Consider the following 25,039-nt stretch of genomic DNA (forward strand, 5'->3'; position numbering starts at 1 on the left):
AAATGTTCCGCATGTGTTCGATAGAGCCAATTTCAGACGCATCCAAATTCGCTCCACCAGTTTCCATAATCGACTGATTTCTGCATTATCCGATTGCAGATGTATGAGTCGAATGCCGAAGGCTACATACATTTGGTCCCATCCAGAAACTAAAAAAAAAAATACTCACCGGTTTGCTTTTCCGCGGGCTTCAGCGTGTACGCGGGCATCAGGATCGGCTCGCTGCGGCCCCGCATGTTGGTGGCGTAGATGACGATTTTCAGCAACCGGCCAGAATCCAACCCCCGCACGGTAAACATCGGCAGCCCGGATGAAACGTTGGCGAGCAGCATGTGCGTCTGCTGGTCGTAGATCTCCATGACGAACGCCTGCCGCTGACCACCGTCGAAACCTGGCAGCGGGAAGGAAAGATTGTCCATTTGTGGTCAAATTGGTTCGCAAAATTATTACATTTTGGAAGAGCTTTGCGATATTGTGAATGCAATCCATCGGCTGACCGGAGCATAACTGGGTCGGCTTAGCCGTGGTGTGGTAATGGCGTTGGGCGGAAATGAGCTTTTATTGGATAAGTTCAATTTGGGGCTCGTTTTAAAGCACAGGGTTTTGCAACCGAACTTTTGGGTGTGGGAAATGCTTATATCTGTGAGCGATTGGAACAAAGGCGTAGTTAATGGCCTGGGAACTACTGTCAAAATTCAATATACTTGCGGAACGCGCATGTCGAGTGATAGATTCGCTTAATTTGGTCCCAGATCAATAACAAACGGTTCGACGGTGACGAAAAATTGCATGTCCGCACCGTTTCGGTTGGCTTAGCGGTATGTGATACGAAAACACAGCTTATTTCACCATTGGTCACTGGACTGGTAACTTATTGCTATTTATGTTATTTAAAAGCATTTAATTTGCCATGTTTCGCAAACATCAATTAGGGTAGTTTTTTTTTTTCAATTCTGGATTGTTCATTGATCGCAGACGACAGATATTTAACTCTGGTTGAAAAATGATTTTGCACGTTGCTACAGGACTTGCGCCATCGCACAATGGGGAAATCCGGTTTCAAAGGTGGAAAAAATTGATAACTTTCTTCACGAACAACTTACAGAAGAAATCAAGAGCTTATTCGAAAAGGAATTTTGCAAATAATTCAGTGAGCGCTGTTTCATGGACGTGGGACGCTTCTGTATGTAGTTATTGAGCTCGTTTTGCCCTAATGCCCCATATATCGCGAGTTTCCAAACTATTTGTCATTTTATCTTTAAGACATTGTTCTTAAATTGAGTTTATCTCTTCACTGTGGATCCACAGAAGGGCACTTAATATATTTTGTTGGTAAAAGTTAGAAATTTAAGGGATTTTGGGGTCAAATACACATCAAAGTGCATTTTATGTGAAATTTTCATGTATTGTGTAAAAAATAGTAATATTTACAGATAAGTCTTGGGTACTTATTCAAAAGGACGTATGTGAATTTGCAAACAAAGATTTAAACGTCGATTTGTCCAATCTGATAGCACTGTCAAGCAATCCATCAAGACACACAGGTAGGGGAAGCCTTAGGCTACCTGTTGGTGGTATTGGATTGCGTGGGAGTGCCATCAGATTGGACAAATCGACGTTTGAATCTTTGTTTACAGAACCACATACGTCCTTTTGAATAAGTACCCGAGAAGTGTTGATATTATTGTCTCAAAGTGTTGGACAGATATTGGCAAATGTTTGCCGAACAAAAATTAATGAAATAAATCGTTTCACAAATGTTTTATTTGGTTATTTATTGAGTAAAAATCGATTTTTAAAAACTTTTGAATAGCACCGATGCCAAACATTTCCAAACCATACCCGATAGCACAACTAGACAAGAATAGTCATATGTTATGAGTCTTGATGTGATCATAGATAGGAGGTGATGGGAGATACTCTTTTTTCTTACCCTTTTGCCCAAATTCCCCTATGAAATAATATAGCTCAATGATTCGGAGGAAGGAAATGATGTTGTAATATTTATTCAATTGATATTTTCCTATGATCTAATGAAAATAACTAATAATCATGTGAATCATTAAAAATATTGAATTATAGGGGATTTAGAGGCCATACAGCTCATTTAATGTAACTTTTTATACAAAATACTATAACTTTTCTCACGAGCGACTCACAGATAAGGTTAAGGGCTTATTCGGAAGCGAATTTTCCTAGAAATTCAGTGAGTGACGTTTTATAGACATGAGACACTTCTGTATGTAGTTATTGAGCTGGTTTTGCCCCAATGTCCAATACATCAAATTTTTTCATATTTTGGTACTTTTATCTTTCAAAAATTACACTGAACTTCTGTTTTCCTCTTCATTGTGGATCCATACATAGCACTGTACATATTTTGTTGGAAATTTAAGGGATTTTGGGGTCAAATAAGTATTAAATTGCACTTTACGTGAATTTTTTATGTATTTTGTAAAAATAATAATACCCAACAAATCATTTAGACTATATTACATCGAATGATTATTTAGGGTTAATATACGGTGATTTAAAAACTTGTAAGCATTGATGTAGCTCTACATATAGTCAATTTTGGCTACTGCCTATTGATTATTTAGATATTTACAGATAATAGTTGATATTATTGTCATAATTTTTTTAACAGAAATTGATACCATAAAAAAACATGTCACGAGAAAAGAATATTTTCTATCTATTCCTATCTATTATCACATCGACTAATATATTTACTCTTATCTAGTTGTGCAAACGGGTGTGGTTTGGGAATGATTGGCATCGGCACTTTCAGAAGCATTTAAAAAATCGGGTTTTACACAATAAATCACAAAACAAAACACTTGCGAAATTATTTACTTCATTAGTAATTGTTTCGCAAACATTTATCAATGTCTGTAGAACATTTTGGGAGAACAATAATATTTCTATTAATTTTCACAGAATACATAAAAAATTCACGTAAAGTGCAATTTAATACTTATTTGACCCCAAAATCCCTTAAATTTCCAACTTTTACCAACAAATCATGTATAGTGCTTTTCTATGGATCTATAATGAAGAGGAGAACACATCTTTAGTACAATACTTGGAAGATAAAAGCACGAAAAATATGATAAACTGTGATGTTTGGGACATTGGGGCAAAACGAGCCTAATAACTACATACAGAAGTGTCTCACGTCTATGAAACATCTCTCACTGAATTTCTTGGAAAATTCGCTTCCGAATAAGCCCTTAACCTTATCTGTGAGTCGCTCGTGAGAAAAGTTATAGTATTTTGGTGTATGACCCCTAAATCCCCTAAAATTCAATATTTTTAATGATTTATATGATTATTAGTTATTTTCATTATATCATTAAAAAATATCAATTAAATAAACATTAAAACAGCATTTCTTTGCTCAGAATCATTGAGCTATATTATTTCATAGGGGAATTTGGGCAAAAAGGTAAGAAAAAAGAGTATCTCCCATCACTTCCTATCCAGGATCACAACAAGACTCATAACATATGACTATTCTTGTCTAGTTGTGCTATCGGGTATGGTTTGGAAATGTTTGGCATCGGTGCTATTCAAAAGTTTTTAAAAATCGTTTTTTACTCAATAAATAACCAAATAAAACATTTGTGAAACGATTTATTTCATTAATTTTTGTTCGGTAAACATTTGTCAATATCCGTTCAACACTTTGAGACAATAATATCAACACTTATCTGTAAATATTACTATTTCTTACAGAATACATGAAAATTTCACATAAAATGCACTTTGATACGTATTTGACCCCAAAGTCCCTTAAATTTCCAACTTTTACCAACAAAATATATTTAGTGCCCTTCTGTGGATCCACAGTGAAGAGATAAACTCAATTTTAGAACAATGTCTTAAAGATAAAATGACAAATAGTTTGGAAACTCGCGATATATGGGGCATTAGGGCAAAACGAGCTCAATAACTACATACAGAAACGTCCCACGTCCATGAAACAGCGCTCACTGAATTCTTTGCAAAATTCCCTTTCGAATAAGCTCTTGATCTCTTCTGTAAGTTGTTCGTGAAAAAAGATATCAATTTTTTCCACCTTTGAAATCGGATTTCCCCATTGTGCACGGTATGATGGAAATATCGAGAAATGAAATTATAAAAATTTGCTTCTCTTACTGAATTGAAAAATAAGAATACGTAAAGTGTAAATTATTTATTTTGAAATTTGAACTCATCAGGCGTCTCATGCGGCTTTTCTTTATGAATTAGCAAGGAATGTAATTGTCGCTGAAAAAGGCAAAAAACAAGCGACAAAAGAGAATAGCGATAACTCTTTGTCCCCATCTGCAGAGGATAAAGACATTGTTGCGTTCCATTTTATTTGCAACAAACATGTAGAGATGTCGTAAAATCCCGATTAATCGATTAGTTACTAATCGATTACTCTCGATTCCTGTCGATTATTGAATCGATTGATCGTTGGATAATAATCGATTCAAAATTAATCGATTATTACAACGATGAATCGATTAATCGAAGTAATCAATTAATTTGCGACACCCTTATGATGTCGTAAAATCCTGATTAATCGATTAGTAACAAATCGATTACTCTCGATCTCTCTCGATTATTGAATCGATTAATCGTTAGGTAATGATCGATTCAAAATTAATCGATTATTACAACGATTAATCGATTAATCGAAGTAATCGATTAATTTACGACATCTCTACAAACATGGAGAGGTAATTGTTGTGAACTTTTCAAACTGCGATAACTTGTATATTTCAGAAGTAAAACGCAAATCATGTCAACAGATGGTTAAGTTTATGTCTAATCTATGATAACTGATACTAATTTAACCAAAAACATCATCGGAAACCGACTACTTCTCAAAATGCATGGCAGGCGATAATTGTCCTATTCTGTTGCAGTTTGGGACAAACGCTTATTGCGAGTTGAGTTTGTCCCAACATTTACAAGAGGGGATAATGTTGTTGTCATTGGCAATGTTGTTATTTTACATTCCTTGTGAATTAGTGTTATTGGAAGGAAAATGTGTGTTTTTCACTAGACGAATTCTCTGCGGTTGTGTTTTGCTATTTGGATAATATTCCTCTTACTTAAACATGATTCCAATTGACTGCTGCTGCTATCGACGGTTACTCGACGATTTTTCGCTTTAACATTTTCAAATAAGATTTTGAATAGGTATTGCTTTCTGCGCTTTGTTCTATTTTAGTATTTTTACCTTGAAAAGGGCAGAGTACATCCTGTCGAAACATCGGGCAATTCAAATATAGCAGTTTTGATTAAACCCGAGTATCACACTTGTCATATACCAGTCACTGTGACTTGTATGCAACTAAATCCAGTCACATTGGAGTTGCTGCAACAAAATTGATCGAAATTGTGATACTACGGAACCCATGGACTGAGAAAGCCATATCCTTAAAGCATTAATAATAAGTTTTCCGGATATCGATACAACTCAATGATGGAAAAGAAAAAAACTTCCTCCTCGTACTACCACGACCATACAGGACCATACAATGCTGTAGTTAGACTGTGAGGAGAAAATATATTGAGTCCAGAACTTATCGTAACAGTTTAGGTCGGTAAATTAAGCTTTCAAGTACGCTGGTTTGAGATCGCCTGTGTTATCGCCACAGAGTTGCGAAGCGAGCCGAAGGAGGCCACATTGCATTGCTGCCTTATCTCACCAGTGCAGTGTCAGACTTCAGATGGTATGTGCTGTGACGAATGGTAGCTGGTCGCCTTTTTACGTTTGGGAGAAGTCGCGCGTAGCCATATTAAGGTACATATTCGCAAAACGAAGTGCAGCCGTAAATGAAATGAACCACTCGAACCAACTTGGAACATCATGAAAAAGGTAAAGTTCTTGGTGTTGTTTTTCGTTCGAGCTCTTAAATGCTCTAACATAAGTCACGCTATAGAACGTGAGATTTTCTTTTTCTAATGATTTTAGTCTAAAGTTCTACGGCAGAAAAGTGATAGCTGGTTAGTTACGGCTATTAGACCTCGAAGCATATTGCTGTCTACAGTAGACCGTGATATTTGCTAATATATTTTGCTGAAACATTTCTTGTAGTTCCCGGTGGTTCTTTGAGGTCAGACTAAGTTTTTTCCCCTCTATTTCTCCATTAACATGCAACACCCACATTTAGTTATGTTAGATTATTAAGGCAATTTTGTCATCAGTATTAATCGTTTAGAAATGCGGAAAACCCGAGCTGTATGCTTTCTGAATAACACACGCTAACATCGCGTGACATTTTTAATTTATTATGATGATTTCTCGCTTAACTTTTCAAAAGGTCCCAAGTAACATTTTTTTCATGAATTAATTTGAATAGCGCAATCAACAGAACAACATGAAAGCTTTTGATTGCAGTACTCAAATTAATTCATGAAAAAAATGTTACTTAGGACCTTTTGAAAAGTTAAGCGAGATTTCATTAAGAAGTGCATTTGGCTTTGTAAATTTTCTTCGATCAGTGACTATCAGAAGCATGGTGCAACAAGAGCGGGCACCGAGCGTCCAGGGATGCGGATGCGGACTAATTTGACTCATTCGTCAAAAATTCATTTCCAGAAGTGAGCCAGCCTAGGGCTGCAAGCCTCTTTAATAAAATAAAAAAAAAATCATTTCGCAGGTTGCATATTCTACCCAAGCTGGTTGAGTGGCAGCATATTAAATCAAGGATGAACAAAATGAGTATCAAAGGCCGTTTAATCAATGTGTACTGCCCAGCATACTGACGTTTTCTGTCGTCAGCGCATCTGTCTGTAGCGCATCAAAAATATTCACAAAGCCAAGCCACATAAAGATTACATATTTCACAAACGGGAAACCAAATCGACCACGTTCTAGTCGACGACACATTTAAGGACTACAAAACGGTAAACAGGCGCAAGAATATGTATAGTAGCTGGTAGTTCCAACGGAAGAGCAAAAGTATGGAAGTGTTAAAACAAATATTGCAACACCCCGAATAGTCTAGCATCACTTCAATAATCTCATATTTTTTGATGGTGTATTATTTTTGATGATGTATTATCTTTCTGAAAACCTTTTTCAAAATTGTCTCTTCGTGGACATTGCATTTAGAAGGAGAAAATTTCAGCTCTTTGGGCTGCGGTGGTCACCGAGCGGATTCCAAAAAAACCAGTCGAAGATAGCAATTTGCTTTTCAATAGCTATATGAGTGCTTCTTCGGGAGTTTCGGAACAGTTTTTATTTATTTACATTCTACTGACCTGTACTAGTCGTTTTGAACATTAGTTTTCATCTTGTTTATACCTTAAGTTTAATTACAGTACAGACTGATAACCCTGTACAACCCAAATTTTGCAGTACTCAAATTAGTTCATGAAAAAAATGTTACTTAGGTCCTTTTGAAAAGTTAAGCGAGATTTATTTCACTCCTCAAAGGATACTCAATTTTCAATATTTTCTATACTTTCTATTCTTCTATTCGTCTTATGACGAGCTCGTACAATTTCATTCGATTCCACTACTTGATTGCACTTTCGACAGATACGTATATATTTTTTATGAGGGTGTCCCTTAAAAACAATATTTTTTTTATATTTTATATTTCACGAATGTCCTCTTCTGAAGACTTTTGGGGCTTCTCAAAAAGCGTGTTTTGCCATAAGAAGATCTTCTGTTTCTTTTTCTGTTATCGAGTTGTATCAATTTATAAAAAAAAATATGACATTAGCAAAATTGGTAACACTTGAGATAAAAAAAAAACAGATCAATTCATCTAGCGTTGGTGATGCCTTTCTCGAGCATTAAAAAAAATGAGAAAAACACATAAGAGAGGTCAAAATAGCACTTTAGGGGGAAAGGGAGGACCCTTGGCAAAAACAATGTTCTTTTTAAAAGGCAGCCCAAAAGTTGTCCATTAAAACAGATGAAATTGTCCTTAAACAATTGAAAAATGCTCCTTAAAAATACTGATCATTTTTCCTTAATTTATTGAACAAATTACCTTGAAATATATAAAATGCTCCGTAAACATTTGAAAAGTGTACCGTAGAAACGAAAAAAATATACCGTAAACAATTGAAAATGCTCCTTAGAAAAACAAAGATTTGCTATTTAACTAATGATAATTGCGCAGTATATTGATATAAAAATTATTGTGAAATAGTTGAAAAAGTACCTTGAAATTGGCTGTCATAAAGTAGAAAAGAAGAAGGAGTAAACCAATAAAAAATGCTCCTTAACCTGAGAAAATGCTCCTTAAACTAAAAACAGTGCTCCGTAAAAAAAATGAAATGCTCCATAAACTTATACAAAATGTAATCTTAGCCCACAAGCAATTCAAAGCATTGTTAAAGAAATTGTACCTTTCCGTGATCTTTGTTTTTCGAAGGAGCATTTTCAACTGTTTACGGTACATTTTTTTCGTTTCTACGGTACAATTTTCAAATGTTTACGGAGCATTTTATATATTTCTAGATAATTTGTTCAATAAATTAAGGAAAAATGATCAGTATTTTTAAGGAGCATTTTTCAATTGTTTAAGGATAATCATGATTGTTTCATGATGCATTTACCATTTTCCCTTTTTAAAATAACTTTGGAATGCAATAACCAATCGATCCGATTTTCAATAGGAAACATCGCGGGGCTCTTCCCACGTCACGACCCAAGTCCCTGGCCACCCTTTGTGGAGCTACCAGGGGCTAGGGTGGCCGACGAGGGAAGAGTAACTGTGGCGGAGCTTGAGGGGATTGCACAGTCCCTTAGTGTAGCTAAAGCGCCAGGACCGGATGGTATTCCGAACCTGGTAATCAAAGCGGCCATTACTGAGGCTCCCGATATGTTCACCAACTACCGGGGGATCCGTCGGCATATAGACCAATATGCCTGCTTGATACGGCGGGGAAGGTGCTCGAGAAGATCATCCTCAACAGGCTGTTGATACGCACGGAGGGTGCGGATGGTCTACCGAGTAACCAGTTTGGCTTCCGAAAGGGTAAGTCGACCTTAGACGCTATCTTGTCGGTTACCAAATCCGCGGAGATAGCTATCCAGCGTAAGAGGAGGGGAGTTCGCTATTGTGCAGTAGTGACTCTCGACGTGAGGAATGCTTTCAATAGTGCCAGTTGGGCAGCTATTGCAGATGCGCTCCTGCGTCTTGGAATTCCCGAGAACCTGTACAAGATTCTCGGAAGCTACTTCCAGAATCGAGTACTGGTATACGACACGGATGTGCGTTGACATAACCTCAGGGGTTCCGCAAGGTTCCATACTGGGTCCGGTGTTATGGAACGTCATGTACGACGGTGTCTTGAGGTTGAAGCTCCCGTTGGGCGTGGTAATCGTCGGATTCGCTGACGATATTACGCTGGAGGTCTACGGCGAATCGATCGAAGAGATGGAGTTGACTGCAGCCCACTCGATCACAAGACTGATGTGGTTGTTGTTAACAACCGAAAGTCAGAGCAACAAGCAGTGATAAGGTGATAACTGAGTGGTCACCTCTGAACACTCCATCAAACTCTTGGGGGTAATGATCGACGATAAGCTCACCTTTGGTAGCCACGTCAATTACGCCTGCAAGCGTGCCTCCACAGCTATAGTGGCATTGTCCCGGATGATGTCCAATAGCTCTGCGGTTCATGCCAGCAAGCGCAAGCTTTTGGCTAGCGTTGCTCTGTCCATAGGTTGATACCGGAGATAGGTACGTGGGTCAAGAGGCGCCATGGGCAAATCACTTTCCACCTGACCCAGGTCCTTACAGGCCATGGTTGCTTCAGACAGTATCTACGCCGGTTCGGACAATCGGCCTCGCCCGAGTGTCCGGTGTGCGCAGGTTTAGAGGAAACGACGGAACACGTGTTGTTCGTGTGCCCACGTTTTCGCACAATGCGTGACCACATGCTTGCCACATGTGGTCTGGACACTACCCCGGACAACCTAGTTCGGAGGATGTGTAAAGATGAAGTTGGCTGGAACGCCGTTTTATCGGCTATCGTCCAAATAGTCTCGGAGCTACACAGAAGGTGGCACGTGGACTCGAGGAATGGCTAGTTCAGGCGCAAATAAGAAGTGCCAAGGGTCCAAGGGTTCGGAGTCGGCTTCATGGGTCATACCGGTGCCCTGTGGTCGAGCTCGATCCTTCTATCGAACAAGTGGCCGCGCGAAGAACAACATGGTATCGTCGCTTTCGCGGCGTTGGTCAACAGGCGGGTTCTGAGCCGAGGACGGAAAGGGGTCCTCTTCAAGGCTGGGGCAGGCGTAGGCACCGCGTCGGCAAGTCCCTCTGTGTGTTGGCAAATAGGCCCTATCGCAGAGAGGTCAATTTGGGGTGCACGCGGCATAATCATTCTTGATACCAGCCGTGCAGAGGAGAGCAGGCGCGAAGTCGACCCTTCCCACCATCCGAGGATATAGGGCGTGGTAAGGCCACCTTCCAAGCAGCACAACTTGTTTCACTACAGAACATGTCGCTGTGTTGTAATTATTTATATATGTATTATTTATATATATATATATAATTATTGTATCCTTTCAAGAAGCTCGGAAGCCTTCTTTCAAGAGGCTCGGAAGCCTCCTTTCAAGAGGCCCGGAAGCCTCCTTTCAAGAGGCTCGGAAGCCTCTTTTCAAGAGGCTCGGAAGCCTCCTTTCAAGAGGCTCGGAAGCCTCCTTTCAAGAGGCTCGGAAGCCTCCTTTCAAGAGGCTCAGAAGCCTCCTTTCAAGAGGCTCAGAAGCCTCCTTTCAAGAGGCTCAGAAGCCTCCTTTCAAGAGGCTCAGAAGCCTCCTTTCAAGAGGCTCAGAAGCCTCCTTTCAAGAGGCTCAAGCCTCCTTTCAAGAGGCTCAGGCCTCCTTTCAAGAGCTCAGAAGCCTCCTTTCAAGAGGCTCAGAAGCCTCCTTTCAAGAGCTCAGAAGCCTCCTTTCAAGAGGCTCAGAGCCTCCTTTCAAGAGGCCTCAGAGCCTCCTTTCAAGAGGCTCAGAAGCCTCCTTTTAAGAGGCTCAGAAGCCTCCTTTCAAGAGGCTCAGAAGCCTCCTTTCAAGAGCTCAAGCCTCCTTTCAAAAACTCAGAAGCCTCCTTTCAAGAGGCTCAGGAGCCTCCTTTCAAGAGGCTCAGGAGCCTCCTTTCAAGATGCTCAGGAGCCTCCTTTCAAGAGGCTCAGGTGCCTCCTTTCAAGAGGCTCAGGTGCCTCCTTTCAAGAGGCTCAGGTGCCTCCTTTCAAGAGGCTCAGGAGCCTCCTTTCAAGAGGCTCAGGAGCCTCCTTTCAAGAGCTCAGGTGCCTCCTTTCAAGAGGCTCAGAGCCTCCTTTCAAGAGGCTCAGAAGCCTCCTTTCAAGAGGCCTCAGAGCCTCCTTTCAAGAGGCTCAGAAGCCTCCTTTCAAGAGGCTCAGAGCCTCCTTTCAAGAGGCTCAGAGCCTCCTTTCAAGAGGCTCAGAGCCTCCTTTCAAGAGGCTCAGAGCCTCCTTTCAAGAGGCTCAGAAGCCTCCTTTCAAGAGGCTCAGAAGCCTCCTTTCAAGAGGCTCAGAAGCCTCCTTTCAAGAGGCTCAGAGCCTTCTTTCAAGAGGCTCAGAAGCCTCCTTTCAAGAGGCTCAGAAGCCTCCTTTCAAGAGGCTCAGAAGCCTCCTTTCAAGAGGCTCAGAAGCCTTCTTTCAAGAGGCTCAGAAGCCTCCTTTCAAGAGGCTCAGAAGCCTCCTTTCAAGAGGCTCAGAAGCCTCCTTTCAAGAGGCTCAGACCTCCTTTCAAGAGGCTCAGAAGCCTCCTTTCAAGAGGCTCAGAAGCCTCCTTTCAAGAGGCTCAGGCCTCCTTTCAAGAGGCTCAGAGCCTCCTTTCAAGAGGCTCAGAAGCATCCTTTCAAGAGGCTCAGAAGCCTCCTTTCAAGAGGCTCAGAAGCCTCCTTTCAAGAGGATCAGAAGCCTCCTTTCAAGCGGCTCAGAAGCCTCCTTTCAAAAGGCTCAGAAGCCTCCTTCCAAAAGGCTCAGAAGCCTCCTTTCAAGAGGCTCAGGCCTCCTTTCAAGAGGCTCAGAGTCTCCTTTCAAGAGGCTCAGTAGCCTCCTTTCAAGAGGCTCAGTAGCCTCCTTTCAAGAGGCTCAGTAGCCTCCATTCAAGAGGCTCAGTAGCTTTCTTTCAAGAGGCTCAGTAGCCTCCTTTCAAGAGGCTCAGTAGCCTCCTTTCAAGAGGCTCAGTAGCCTCCTTTCAAGAGGCTCAGTAGCCTCCTTTCAAGAGGCTCAGTAGCCTCCTTTCAAGAGGCTCAGTAGCCTCCTTTCAAGAGGCTCAGTAGCCTCCTTTCAAGAGGCTCAGTAGCCTCCTTTCAAGAGGCTCAGTAGCCTCCTTTCAAGAGGCTCAGTAGCCTCCTTTCAAGAGGCTCAGTAGCCTCCTTTCAAGAGGCTCAGTAGCCTCCTTTCAAGAGGCTCAGTAGCCTCCTTTCAAGAGGCTCAGTAGCCTCCTTTCAAGAGGCTCAGTAGCCTCCTTTCAAGAGGCTCAGTAGCCTCCTTTCAAGAGGCTCAGTAGCCTCCTTTGAAGAGGCCTCAGGCCTCCTTTCAAGAGGCTCAGTAGCCTCCTTTCAAGAGGCTCAGTAGCCTCCTTTCAAGAGGCTCAGTAGCCTCCTTTCAAGAGGCTCAGTAGCCTCCTTTCAAGAGGCTCAGTAGCCTCCTTTCAAGAGGCTCAGTAGCCTCCTTTCAAGAGGCTCAGTAGCCTCCTTTCAAGAGGCTCAGTAACCTCCTTTCAAGAGGCTCAGTAGCCTCCTTTCATGAGGCTCAGTAGCCTCCTTTCAAGAGGCTCAGTAGCCTCCTTTCAAGAGGCTCAGTAACCTCCTTTCAAGAGGCTCGATAGCCTCCTTTCAAGAAGCTTGGTAGTTTCCTTTGAAGAGGTTCGGTAGCCTCCTTTCAAGAGACTCGGTTGCCTCCTTCCAAGAGGCTCGGAAGCCTCCTTTCAAGAAGCTCGGTAGCCTCATTTCAAGAGGCTCAGTAGCTTCCTTTCAAAAGGCTCGGTAGTTTCCTTTCAATAGGTCAAGTAGCCTCTTTCCAGTGGCCAAGTAGTCGGTAGCCTCCTTCCAAGAGGCTCGGTAGCCTCCTTTCAAGAGGCTCGGTAGCCTCCTTTCAAGAGGCTCGGTAGCCTCCTTTCAAGAGGCTCGGTAGCCTCCTTTCAAGAGGCTCGGTAGCCTCCTGTCAAGAGGCTCGGTAGCTTCCTGTCAAGAGGCTCGGTAGCCTCCTGTCAAGAGGCTCGGTAGCCTCCTGTCAAGAGGCTCGGTAGCCTCCTGTCAAGAGGCTTGGTAGCCTCCTGTCAAGAGGCTTGGTAGCCTCCTGTTAAGAGGCTCGGTAGCCTCCTGTCAAGAGGCTTGGTAGCCTCCTGTCAAGAGGCTCGGTAGCCTCCTGTCAAGAGGCTCGGTAGCCTCCTGTCAAGAGGCTCGGTAGCCTCCTGTCAAGAGGCTCGGTAGCCTCCTGTCAAGAGGCTCGGTAGCCTCCTGTCAAGAGGCTCGGTAGCCTCCTGTCAAGGGGCTCGGTAGCCTCCTGTCAAGAGGCTCGGTAGCCTCCTGTCAAGAGGCTCGGTAGCCTCCTGTCAAGAGGCTCGGTAGCCTCCTTTCAAGAGGCTCGGTAGCCTCCTTTCAAGAGGCTCGGTAGCCTCCTTTCAAGAGGCTCGGTAGCCTCCTTTCAAGAGGCTCGGTAGCCTCCTTTCAAGAGGCTCGGTAGCCTCCTTTCAAGAGGCTCGGTAGCCTCCTTTTATCAGGCTAAGTAGCCTCCTTTCAAGAGGCTCCGTAGCCTCCTTTCAAGAGGCTCGGTAGCCTCCTTTCAAGAGGCTCGGTAGCCTCCTTTCAAAGTAGTAATCCTGGTTTCAGGAAGACTTGGAAGCTTCTTTCCTAGAAGTTCGGAAGCCTCTAAAAGTCTTGTGATAGGCTTGGCGTATAAAACCAATTTGGATCTGAAAGTCTCAAGGAATAATGAAACCATCAGACGAATTTAGTTTTGTGGTTTGTTTTTAATATATCTTATGGAAAACGCTTATTTTTATTTACAGCGTTAATAAAATAGAGGGTACCTCAATGAAAGCATACGTTTGAAGGGGTACCTCTTAAGAAAAAGGTTAAGAACCGCTGCACTAGGGCGTTTTGCCTCGCCGAAATGTTAGATGTTTCATCAAAATGTGGAAAATTTTAGTTTTTCCTACATTCCTATCTATTATTTTGACACTTTTTTCGCCTAACCTACATAATTTCACGTCTTGTTTTATTAAGGCTATCTTAAACATGGTAAATATAAGTGAATACCCGAAAGTCGTTTTGCCCCCGGGGGGGCGTTTTGGGGCCTCTTCCCCTACTACCTGACCGCGTTTCGCGACGGTCCCTAATTTGAAACTTTGGAATGACCTTCCTATCTTACCGAAGGACGTAATTCTACGTCAAAATCATGGTTCAGAAAAGAGTCCCCTAGTACCGGACACTAATACATCATGTTCAAATATGACCAAGTTCTTGTCTCATGAGTAAAGGCATCATTCAGAATAGTAATATTTTTCATTTCATTTGAATTGTAGATATTAAAATGTGTTAGTAGAGCTTATTTGACTCTCCAGCAAAGACAAGACAAAGTTCGAGTCAGCTAGTTGTTCTTTAAAACTTAATTGATGACTATCAATCAATATTGTTAATAAACATACTGTCCAACAAAAAGTTTAGAATCTACTTTTTGGATAAAATGTTGAACTACCAGGTGACCATTATCAACCACCGACAATTCTGCATAGTGCTGTTTGTTCTATCGTTTCCCGTCCATGGCTGGTTCTGTATATTTTTCTCGCCCTATCTGGGCATTATTTTTGTGCTTAGCACTCATTTACCGCGCCGTGAGCGTGAAATGAGTTTGACGGCATCCGCAGAGGGCGAGAAGAGAAGTCGCTGGATTTGCCACATTTTCACATTTCCTTTTTGGCGAGCCGGTGCAACGAGTTGGAATCCAGAGCAGTAAAATACCAGTTTTATGTGCTTTTTAAAGGCTTTCCAGTTCGGTGAGGAAGCTTTGCCGTGGTGGCGCGGAGGAGTTGGCTCGTTTCATTTGGATGAAAGCTCTGCAGTAAGTGGCTTTAAAGAGCCCTTTAAGCAAGTGATAATCGGTACTGAGTGCTGTCAAGTTCCGAAAATCATGGGATATCAAAGAGGGTTTTGCGGTTTGTTGACGGTGAAACATAAGCTTGCAAAAAAATCATCAAGGTTACGCTCGATTTGATCCTTATAAACAATGTGGTTAATTATGATCGTTTACATTCTAAGCTTGCGGTTTTCAGAAGCACTTCGTCGAGGCTAATAATGTGGCATGCTTACGACTGGAAAATCAAATAAAAATGGATGAAGAGAAAGCCAGGAATAATGCTGCAGGAATTTATGTTCTAAAAATGTTATGACTGTAATTAGCCAATTAGAGATGTTGCGGTGCTAACAAATAAGGGTGTTTCTTCGGTAAAGAAGATACCGATGCTCCGACCGATTTTATGAACTTCATGAGTTTGTTGATGGAAAACTTTTAATGTCCATGCTTATCTCTCACCCCAGTGGATCTTGTTCAACTTCAGCCGACGTCAGCTGATATTTTATAAAACGCAAAAATAGTCACACACAACGTCGTATGAACCCATGTTGACAGATCCATTATGTCGGGGTCTAGACTAGCTTTCGTCCCTTACTATTTGTTTTTTTTTCATGTCATAGGACGAGTTTAGTATCATTCCATTTAATTCCACCACGTTTTGTAATCTTTATAGATACGTATTTTAACCACAACTGTGAGTTCTCGTACTTGACTTGACTTGACTGTGGTTGAAATACCTATCTGTTAAAATTAAAACACGTGGCGGAATTAAATGGAATAGTACTAAGTTAATCTTATGACAGGTGAAGACATTCCAATAAAAGCTTAAGGACAAGCCTCCCGGAAATCTGAGACCCTTTGATCCAAACCTGTTCGATAGTAAAAAATCTCCATTTGTATTTGCTTTTTTTTCAGGGTTGGTGTAAATATTCGGATCTTTTAACGTGGAACGTAACGTAATGAAGCTGAGAATGATTTAAAACTTTTTATAAATAATAACTAATCCCACAAGGGAATTCCCAAATGCTGGAGCTTTTTTCTAGTGTTGTTCAATAACCATATAACGGGACACACTCACGAACACCAGCGCTGTATAATCATGATTGCAATATATCATCCCACTCGTCGATAATAGCGGTGGCATGATTTCGATGCATTCCACGTCTTGTGGTACTATGGCAGCAATCCTCGACACCTCTTACTCGGCCCAGGAATAGAACAACCGATGCCTATTAAATTTATGGTCCCACCACGTCCCGCTCCTATCGTTCTGATGTGTTCCAAACTGGGTTCCCTCATCCCACATCACTCAGCGTTCACTTCAGTTGATCACTTTGCTACCATAATATTGTGCTGCGAAATCGATTTTCGTACATAAGTGGCTTCCACATCACGGACGGGCTTGGAGTACACGCGAACCATAAATCATTGCTTCATCGCTCGCTGGGTGTGCTGCACCGTTCTGGGGTGTGTTAGTTGGGACCCATCCATAAATTACATATCATAAATAGTTATTTATAGAATGTTGCAAAAAAATAATATTTCAGAACAATAAATATTACCAGAATATTACCAATGCCATAAAACCCTATCGAGCTTTGCATTTTTCTCTGTCTGATTTGATTCAAATGAACATCCTAGCCTAGCCAAATATCACGTTGGTGCAAGGAAAAATATGGATGTCAACGGTTTCCGGAATGTCCAACTATTTTGCATCGATTATAGAGCTAAGAACATCGATTTACGAAAGCAAGACTGCGTCAGTGCCCACCATGTGCAATGACTGTGTGAGAAAATGTCTGACAGATAAAACTGTGGTGGCAGCCAGGTGGGAAGAGCACTTTGAGGATTTGTGGAACGGTGCTAAGGAAGTTGTATGAAGGCAGGTTTCCAGGAGAGCCGATCATCATCGAATCCGATGTTTAGCCTGCGGATTATTGGGATCGATCACAGGCCTGCTAGTGGCGGCTTTTGTCTCATTGTGGTGCTATGGTAGTGCTCGTCGATGAGGATTTGTTTGAAGTTGTAGCCAGTGAAGCAAAATGACGTATTGCTGTTGCGAATTGCGCTACGGATTTCGTAACCAGGTTAGATCTCACCCCAAGCAGAAGAAAACGAAATTCGTTCTTCATTAGTTTGTTCTTACATGTATGAAGAGACAGACCAGGAATCTTTTGAAATGTTCGAACGGAAAATGCTGCGTACTTGATGGGAGATTCGATATTTGGAACGGCAAGATCCCTTCGGAATCTTCGCGAACTCTGCTGCCCCACTGCGATCAGATTCTGCCCAGTTTGGTGTTCTTCGAATCGATCGTCGAGATTATGAGCAAATTGCTTCGCAGTGCCCTGGGACGATAGTCGCTGTATGTTCAGTTCCATGGTTCTCTCACGCCAGAGTCGATGTTTTGAACTCGGAAAATTCTCGACACAATGGCAAAATAACCACCGTCAATCACATTTAATCATTTTGAGAACAGTTATTGCCATTAGGGTGTTCTTCCGAACATTCTACGTGCAGAATAGATACTATAGATAGAACATTGACTTGAACAAGATTGACTTTAAGCCGTTGTCATTGGTAGATGCGTGGAGGTCTCTCTGTAAATCTTTTCGAAACGATAGTAGAACTTGTCCTCCACGAGTATTTTGATCCAGTCTATACTATTTGTATGTTACGTTGGACGGCTAGTTTTAGCGAAAAGGCGGAATCGGTTTCACAGTGTCATTTAAGGACAACCCTCACGGAATCCAAAACAAAATGCAAGGTCACCCTCTTCAAAACGGGACCCACGCGCAATTGTCATGTTTATTATTTCACGCATGTTGCGACACGTCCATTCAGCCAAACCCAATCTACTTCGAGTGGCTTGAAACATATTGGGAGTTTTAGTCTGAGCAAGTTCGAGCAGCTTGAGGTATGGCTCCGGTTCTGGGCATGACATAACATGGGAGGGAGAAACAGATACGAAAAATGTGTGTGTCAAGCCGAGCCGAAATCAAGCTGTCAATGTGAGCCGAAATGGGAACAGGGGCAGTCGCTACGCAACGAAAGTAAGATTTGTTAGTTTTTCACAATGAACCCATGAAAGAAAAACCCAGATTAATCCTCCTAGCGGTGACGATGCCTTTCTCGATTCAATCCCTTGGTATCGCCTTAAATAATGTGATACATGCAACTTTTTGTTTAGTGTGATACATCCGTCGAATGCAACTTGTTGCGAAGAAATCGGTTAAAAATTACTGTATGAGAAAGTGGCAAATGTTTTTCGGTATTCGTGTGCATACACACACAGACAGACAGACATTTGGTCAAGAGGCTCGGAAGCCTCCTTTCAAGAGGCTCGGAAGCCTCCTTTCAAGAGGCTCGGAAGCCTCCTTTCAAGAGGCTCGGTAGCCTCCTTTCAAGAGGCTCGGAAGCCTCCTTTCAAGAGGCTCGGAGCCTCCTTTCAAGAGGCTCAGAAGCCTCCTTTCAAGAGGCTCAGAAGCCTCCTTTCAAGAGGCTCAGAAGCCTCCTTTCAAGAGGCTCAGAAGCCTCCTTTCAAGAGGCTCAAGCCTCCTTTCAAGAGGCTCAGGAAGCATCCTTTCAAGAGGCTCAGAAGCCTCCTTCAAGAGGCTCAGGCCTCCTTTCAAGAGGCTCGGAAGCCTCCTTTCAAGAGGCTCAGAGCCTCCTTTCAAGAGGCTCAGAAGCCTCCTTTCAAGAGGCTCAGAGCCTCCTTTCAAGAGGCTCAGAAGCCTCCTTTCAAGAGGCTCAGAAGCCTCCTTTCAAGAGGCTCAGCCTCCTTTCAAGAGGCTCAGAAGCCTCCTTTCAAGAGGCTCAGTAGCCTCCTTTCAAGAGGCTCAGAGCCTCCTTTCAAAAGGCTTGAAAGCCTCCTTTCAAAAGGCTTAGAAGCCTATTTTCAAGGGGCTCAGAAACCTCCTTTCAAGAGGCTCATAAGCTTCCTTTCAAAAAGCTTAGAAGCATCCTTTCAAGAGGCTTGGTAGCCTCCTTTCAAATGGCTCGGGAGCCTCCTTTCAAGAGGCTCAAGCCTCCTTTCAAGAGGCTCAGAAGCCTCCTTTCAAGAGGCTCAAGCCTCCTTTCAAGAGGCTCAGAAGCCTCCTTTCAAGAGGCTCAGAAGCCTCCTTTCAAGAGGCTCAGAGCCTCCTTTCAAGAGGCCTCAGAAGCCTCCTTTCAAGAGGCTCAGAAGCCTCCTTTCAAGAGGCTCAAGCCTCCTTTCAAGAGGCTCAAGCCTCCTTTCAAGAGGCTCAGAAGCCTCCTTTCAAGAGGCTCGGCCTCCTTTCAAGAGGCTCAGAAGCCTCCTTTCAAGAGGCTCAAGCCTCCTTTCAAGAGGCTCAGGCCTCCTTTCAAGAGGCTCAGCCTCCTTTCAAGAGGCTCAGGCCTCCTTTCAAGAGGCTCAGAAGCCTCCTTTCAAGAGGCTCAGCCCTCCTTTCAAGAGGCTCAGAAGCCTCCTTTCAAGAGGCTCAGGCCTCCTTTCAAGAGGCCTCAAGCCTCCTTTCAAGAGGCTCAGAAGCCTCCTTTCAAGAGGCTCAGAAGCCTCCTTTCAAGAGGCTCAGGCCTCCTTTCAAGAGGCTCAGAAGCCTCCTTCAAGAGGCTCAGAGCCTCCTTTCAAGAGGCTCAGAAGCCTCCTTTCAAGAGGCTCAGAAGCCTCCTTTCAAGAGGCTCAGAGCCTCCTTTCAAGAGGCTCCAGCCTCCTTTCAAGAGGCTCAGAAGCCTCCTTTCAAGAGGCTCAGAAGCCTCCTTTCAAGAGGCCTCAAGCCTCCTTTCAAGAGGCTCAGAAGCCTCCTTTCAAGAGGCTCAAGCCTCCTTTCAAGAGGCCTCAGAGCCTCCTTTCAAGAGGCTCAAGCCTCCTTTCAAGAGGCTCAGAAGCCTCCTTTCAAGAGGCCTCAGCCTCCTTTCAAGAGGCTCAGAAGCCTCCTTTCAAGAGGCTCAGAAGCCTCCTCCTTTCAAGAGGCTCAGGCCTCCTTTCAAGAGGCTCAGGAAGCCTCCTTTCAAGAGGCTCAGAGCCTCCTTTCAAGAGGCTCAGAAGCCTCCTTTCAAGAGGCTCAGAAGCCTCCTTTCAAGAGGCTCAGAAGCCTCCTTTCAAGAGGCTCAAGCCTCCTTTCAAGAGGCTCAGAGCCTCCTTTCAAGAGGCCTCAGAAGCCTCCTTTCAAGAGGCTCAGAGCCTCCTTTCAAGAGGCTCAGAAGCCTCCTTTCAAGAGGCTCCAGCCTCCTTTCAAGAGGCTCAGAAGCCTCCTTTCAAGAGGCTCAGAAGCCTCCTTTCAAGAGGCTCAGAAGCCTCCTTTCAAGAGGCTCAGAGCCTCCTTTCAAGAGGCTCAGAAGCCTCCTTTCAAGAGGCTCGGAAGCCTCCTTTCAAGAGGCCTCGGCCTCCTTTCAAGAGGCCTCAGAAGCCTCCTTTCAAGAGGCTCAAGCCTCCTTTCAAGAGGCTCAGAAGCCTCCTTTCAAGAGGCTCAGAGCCTCCTTTCAAGAGGCTCAGAAGCCTCCTTTCAAGAGGCTCAGGCCTCCTTTCAAGAGGCTCAGCCTCCTTTCAAGAGGCTCAAAGCCTCCTTCAAGAGGCTCAGAAGCCTCCTTTCAAGAGGCTCGGAAGCATCCTTTCAAGAGGCTCGGAAGCCTCCTTTCAAGAGGCTCGGAAGCCTCCTTTCAAGAGGCTCGGAAGCCTCCTTTCAAGAGGCTCGGAAGCCTCCTTTCAAGAGGCTCGGTAGCCTCCTTTCAAGAGGCTCGGAAGCCTCCTTTCAAGAGGCTTGGAAGCCTCCTTTCAAGAGGCTTAGAAGCCTCCTTTCAAGAGGCTTAGAAGCCTCCTTTAAAGAGGCTTGGAAGCCTCCTTTCAAGAGGCTCGGAAGCCTCCTTTCAAGAGGCTCGGAAGCCTCCTTTCAAGAGGCTCGGAAGCCTCCTTTCAAGAGGCTCAGAAGCCTCCTTTCAAGAGGCTCAGAAGCCTCCTTTCAAGAGGCTCAGAAGCCTCCTTTCAAGAGGCTCAGAAGCCTCCTTTCAAGAGGCTCGGAAGCCTCCTTTCAAGAGGCTCGGAAGCCTCCTTTCAAGAGGCTCGGAAGCCTCCTTTCAAGAGGCTCGGAAGCCTCCTTTCAAGAGGCTCGGAAGCCTCCTTCCAAGAGGCTGGGAAGCCTCCTTCCAAGAGGCTGGGAAGCCTCCTTCCAAGAGGCTGGGAAGCCTCCTTCCAAGAGGCTGGGAACCTCCTTCCAAGAGGCTGGGAAGCCTCCTTTCAAGAGGCTGGGAAGCCTCCTTTCAAGAGGCTCGGAAGCCTCCTTTCAAGAGGCTCGGAAGCCTCCTTTCAAGAGGCTGGGAAGCCTCCTTCCAAGTGGCTGGGAAGCCTCCTTCCAAGAGTCTGTGGGAAGCCTCTTTTCAAGAGGATCGGAAGCCCACAGCAGTCATAAAAGTCCTGTAACAAGCTTGATGATGTATAAACTAAATTTGAATTGGCAAATTTCACGGAATAATGAAAATTTCAGACATTTTTATGGAGAGCCATATGTTTCGTTAGTTTTAAGGTCCATTTTCCATATCTCTTATAAGTTACGTTTATTTTCAACCACAGCAAAAAAATAGTTTGAAAGGGTATCTCTAAAGAAAAGGGTTGAGAACCGCCGAGCTACATTGAACGCAACGATTTCTTGATACTGCAATACGGAGAGCACACGACCATCTTCGGTTCTCTCACAACATTACCCTTAACTATGTAATGTTATTCATGAATGGCCCCTATTTTCAGCAATGAATTAGTACTGTTATACGTATGTACTGGAAGGGCACTGTACTAGAGACACACGTCAAGTGGATGGAGGCTGCTATTATGCTGACCGGAAATCAGGAATCACGGTCAAGTCGATGATCTTGCAGCTCGGTACGGAGGTATGCAATGAACTCAGGTGGGTATGGGAATTATGCAGATACGTTGAAGTTGGAACTTAACGATGGCAATCTGAAATATGGCTTACGGATGAGACACGGAAGGTCCTTGACATTTGGGACGTGATGTTTCGCAGAATGGACAGCTTTCATGAAGCTGTTGCTGTTAAAAGTAAGAAGCGCTCATTTTTGGTGTGCGCTTAGGCGCAAGGTAATGATGCACTTATCCCTACTGAACGGCAATTTGATATTGACAAGTGAATATAATTGAACTGCCATCAATTTAAGTGCGGACGGACGGTAAACACTGTACGTACAGATATAACAATTCAGTCAAAAAACATGTATTAGTCAAATTTTTTCTCAATTTGCTTAATCTTATCTTTTAGTCAGTTTGATTCCATTAAAAAATTGGTAACGAATGAAATAAACGATGATTAATGATCACCAACATCAAAATAAGAAGCGTAGGATAACTAGGGAATTATGCTGCGGTGCCTTTCATATCATTTTATTTTATTTCGTCAAAAACCGTTTTTAGACTAGTACATATATAATATATGTTTTTAAATATTGAATTGTGTAAGTATGTTGAGTATTGGAAGAGAGGAAGCTTATATACAGTATAGGTAATAAATGACAAGCAGAAGAAGAAAAACTGCATCTATGAAACTTCAGCCAAAAAAAGAAGTTTCGTGGTAGATACAGTCCCTTCCCGATTTTGGCAACACGACGGGATTTTAAAGTTGCCAAAATGGGGATGTTGCCAAAAACGGGAAAAAAAATTCATACAAAATTTCATTTTTTTGGTTTGCATGATTGAAGCTAAATACGTAGAAAATGTACTACAAAGTATGTGGAGTGTGTTTAAGTGATGCACGTGCATTATAATTGACATTTTTGCGATATATTATATAACTCGGAGGTTGTAGTTCGAACATAATTGAAATAAACTCAAGAATGGTAATCAAACGATAATGTATCTAATTAGCCAATTTCATAATACAAATTGAAAAATGAATAATATTTGAAATTAAAAATAGCGTCGGCCACGTCCTTACATAAATTTGTGGTGATAAAAAAAACGTTTCTATTGTTCTATTGCAAACTTTCTTGTGGTCGGTGTGATTAAGAGTAAAGTTCTGTACAATTTTCGCTGACATTATGGAAAAAATGAACGCAAAGCATAAGGCATTCCATTGTTTTAGAAAATGGTAACGGAAATCTGCCTTCTGCAAATTGGTCAAGCCAAGTGTATCCAATATAGTGTGAGTATGGGTTAACTACACTCGACTACAGTTCACTTTCATTATTATGTGTACTTGGGCTCACTTGACCTCCGATAACGATACCAGCAGACAAATTCGGAGATGCAACGTGGCAAAAAATCGTACGTACTTTGAACTCCAAAAAACAATCCGATCGAATAGAGTTCGCCGCCGTACCAAACAGACTCCATCATTAAACAGGTGGCGGTAGTCCTCCTTGGACACGAGTCCTGGACAATGCTTGTGGAGGACCAACCCGCGGTTTGAGTAAAAATTTTTCTATATAACGATCCGAAAGGCACAAGAAGGCGAGGTGTGCAGCGATCAAGGTGGATCGTTCAGGTTAAAGAAGATTTACGGACGCTCCGTAAAGTGCGTGACTAGTAACGTACAGCAATGGACGGAGACGACTGTTATGTACCACAAAGGCCACTCCGGCCTTAGGCTGAATAAGTAATAATAAAACCACATGTGACGCATCACTCGCCTATCGAAGCAGCTAGAACTACGCCAGCGATCTCATGGAAACTTCACAGGAGGTACTCCACTTCTGATACTTCGCCATCACAAACAGGACACTCAAGAGCAAGCATTAAAAGTGTGAGTGAGCATTGTGAGCATTGATCTATTGCAATCGTAGCATCCACAGCCAATGAGTGAACTGCCTCGCTCAGATGGATGCCAAACCACGAGTAGGAGCGATCGTTGCTGTGATAAACAATGAGCAACACCGTCTAACAAGCCAAGCCGTGGTGAGGTATCCATGTAAGCTACGATTTTTGCATTCGTACCCCGCTTGCTCTAGTACAAATGAAGCCAAACAATCAAACCACATCATGCGTTCTGCTTTATTCGCTCTTTTTTCAAGGTGATAAGATAGTCGAGAGGAAGTATCAACGCCTCCCATTCAGTGTGCTAGAGTTCCAGACTCTAAGAGGTCTTCATTTTTAGAATGCTTGAATGGCTTCTTCTAATAACGCACCGTAACGACGCTCATTGTTGTGTTACCAAGCTTCACTCAATAGGCTTCCATTGGTGAGCGTTGAAGATCATTAAACGGTGAATCATCGAACGTCCAATTTCAAAGCTCTTAGGAAGCTCATAACTTGCCCCGCGGCAGAACATCAAGTTGGCTTAGATTAACCCGATTTTTTCTCATGATCTGATTTTTTTAAATGCCTGCTGGAGAGCTTTACATGTTATCAAACTCTTACCATTACTGTTGAACTGTTGGTAAGCATGCTGGAATCAAAATGCTCGTTATGCAATTGACATATCAGGAAACTGGAAAAGCCAACAGTGTTCTGATATTAATCGCTAGACAAATTTGCATCAATTTTAAACAATAAGACTCTTTGAAATAAATTGTTGCTTATTATCTGAACGGGAATGCAGCAGAAAGACGGATAAAATGATAAAATGACTATTTCTCGGCTGATATTAGAAAAGAGGCGCATAATGAGCAAAACGACTTGATGGCATAAAGCGCATTTAGAAAATCGAATGTACTAATCACTAGCAATTAAACCTACTGGGGTTTGCTTGCTCCTGGATCACTCATGCAGTATTGGTTGCATTGTGATGTAAACAGCGGGCTTCGCTTAATAGGTGTTGTACTATGTACAACGGTGTGAGTCAGCTTGTTGACAACAAAATCAGTGAGAATTCAAAAAAATACGGCAATCTACGGTGGGCTGCTTATATAAGGGGAGGGTGAATAGGAACATGAAAAACGAGAATTAAAAAAACAGAAAAGTTTAATAGAAATTGTTTGCAATGAGCGGTGATACGAGTGGGGATTCATTATTTCAGTGAAAATGCCCACTATTCGTACAGAGCCCATA

General features: G+C 42.8%; 1 protein-coding gene across 1 annotated transcript in view; it reads right to left on the reverse strand.

Moving 5' to 3' along the window:
- The window catches only part of LOC134227305 (contactin-4), a 1,204,188-nt gene that overhangs the window by 120,155 nt on the left and 1,058,994 nt on the right, over positions 1-25,039 (reverse strand). Inside the window, exon 14 of the mRNA XM_062708688.1 lies at positions 170-391. Within this exon, the coding sequence (XP_062564672.1) occupies positions 170-391 (222 nt within the window). The remainder of the gene's footprint in view (positions 1-169; positions 392-25,039) is intronic.

This window comes from Armigeres subalbatus, chromosome 3 (genome assembly GCF_024139115.2).
Source record: "Armigeres subalbatus isolate Guangzhou_Male chromosome 3, GZ_Asu_2, whole genome shotgun sequence".
NCBI lineage: Eukaryota > Metazoa > Arthropoda > Insecta > Diptera > Culicidae > Armigeres > Armigeres subalbatus.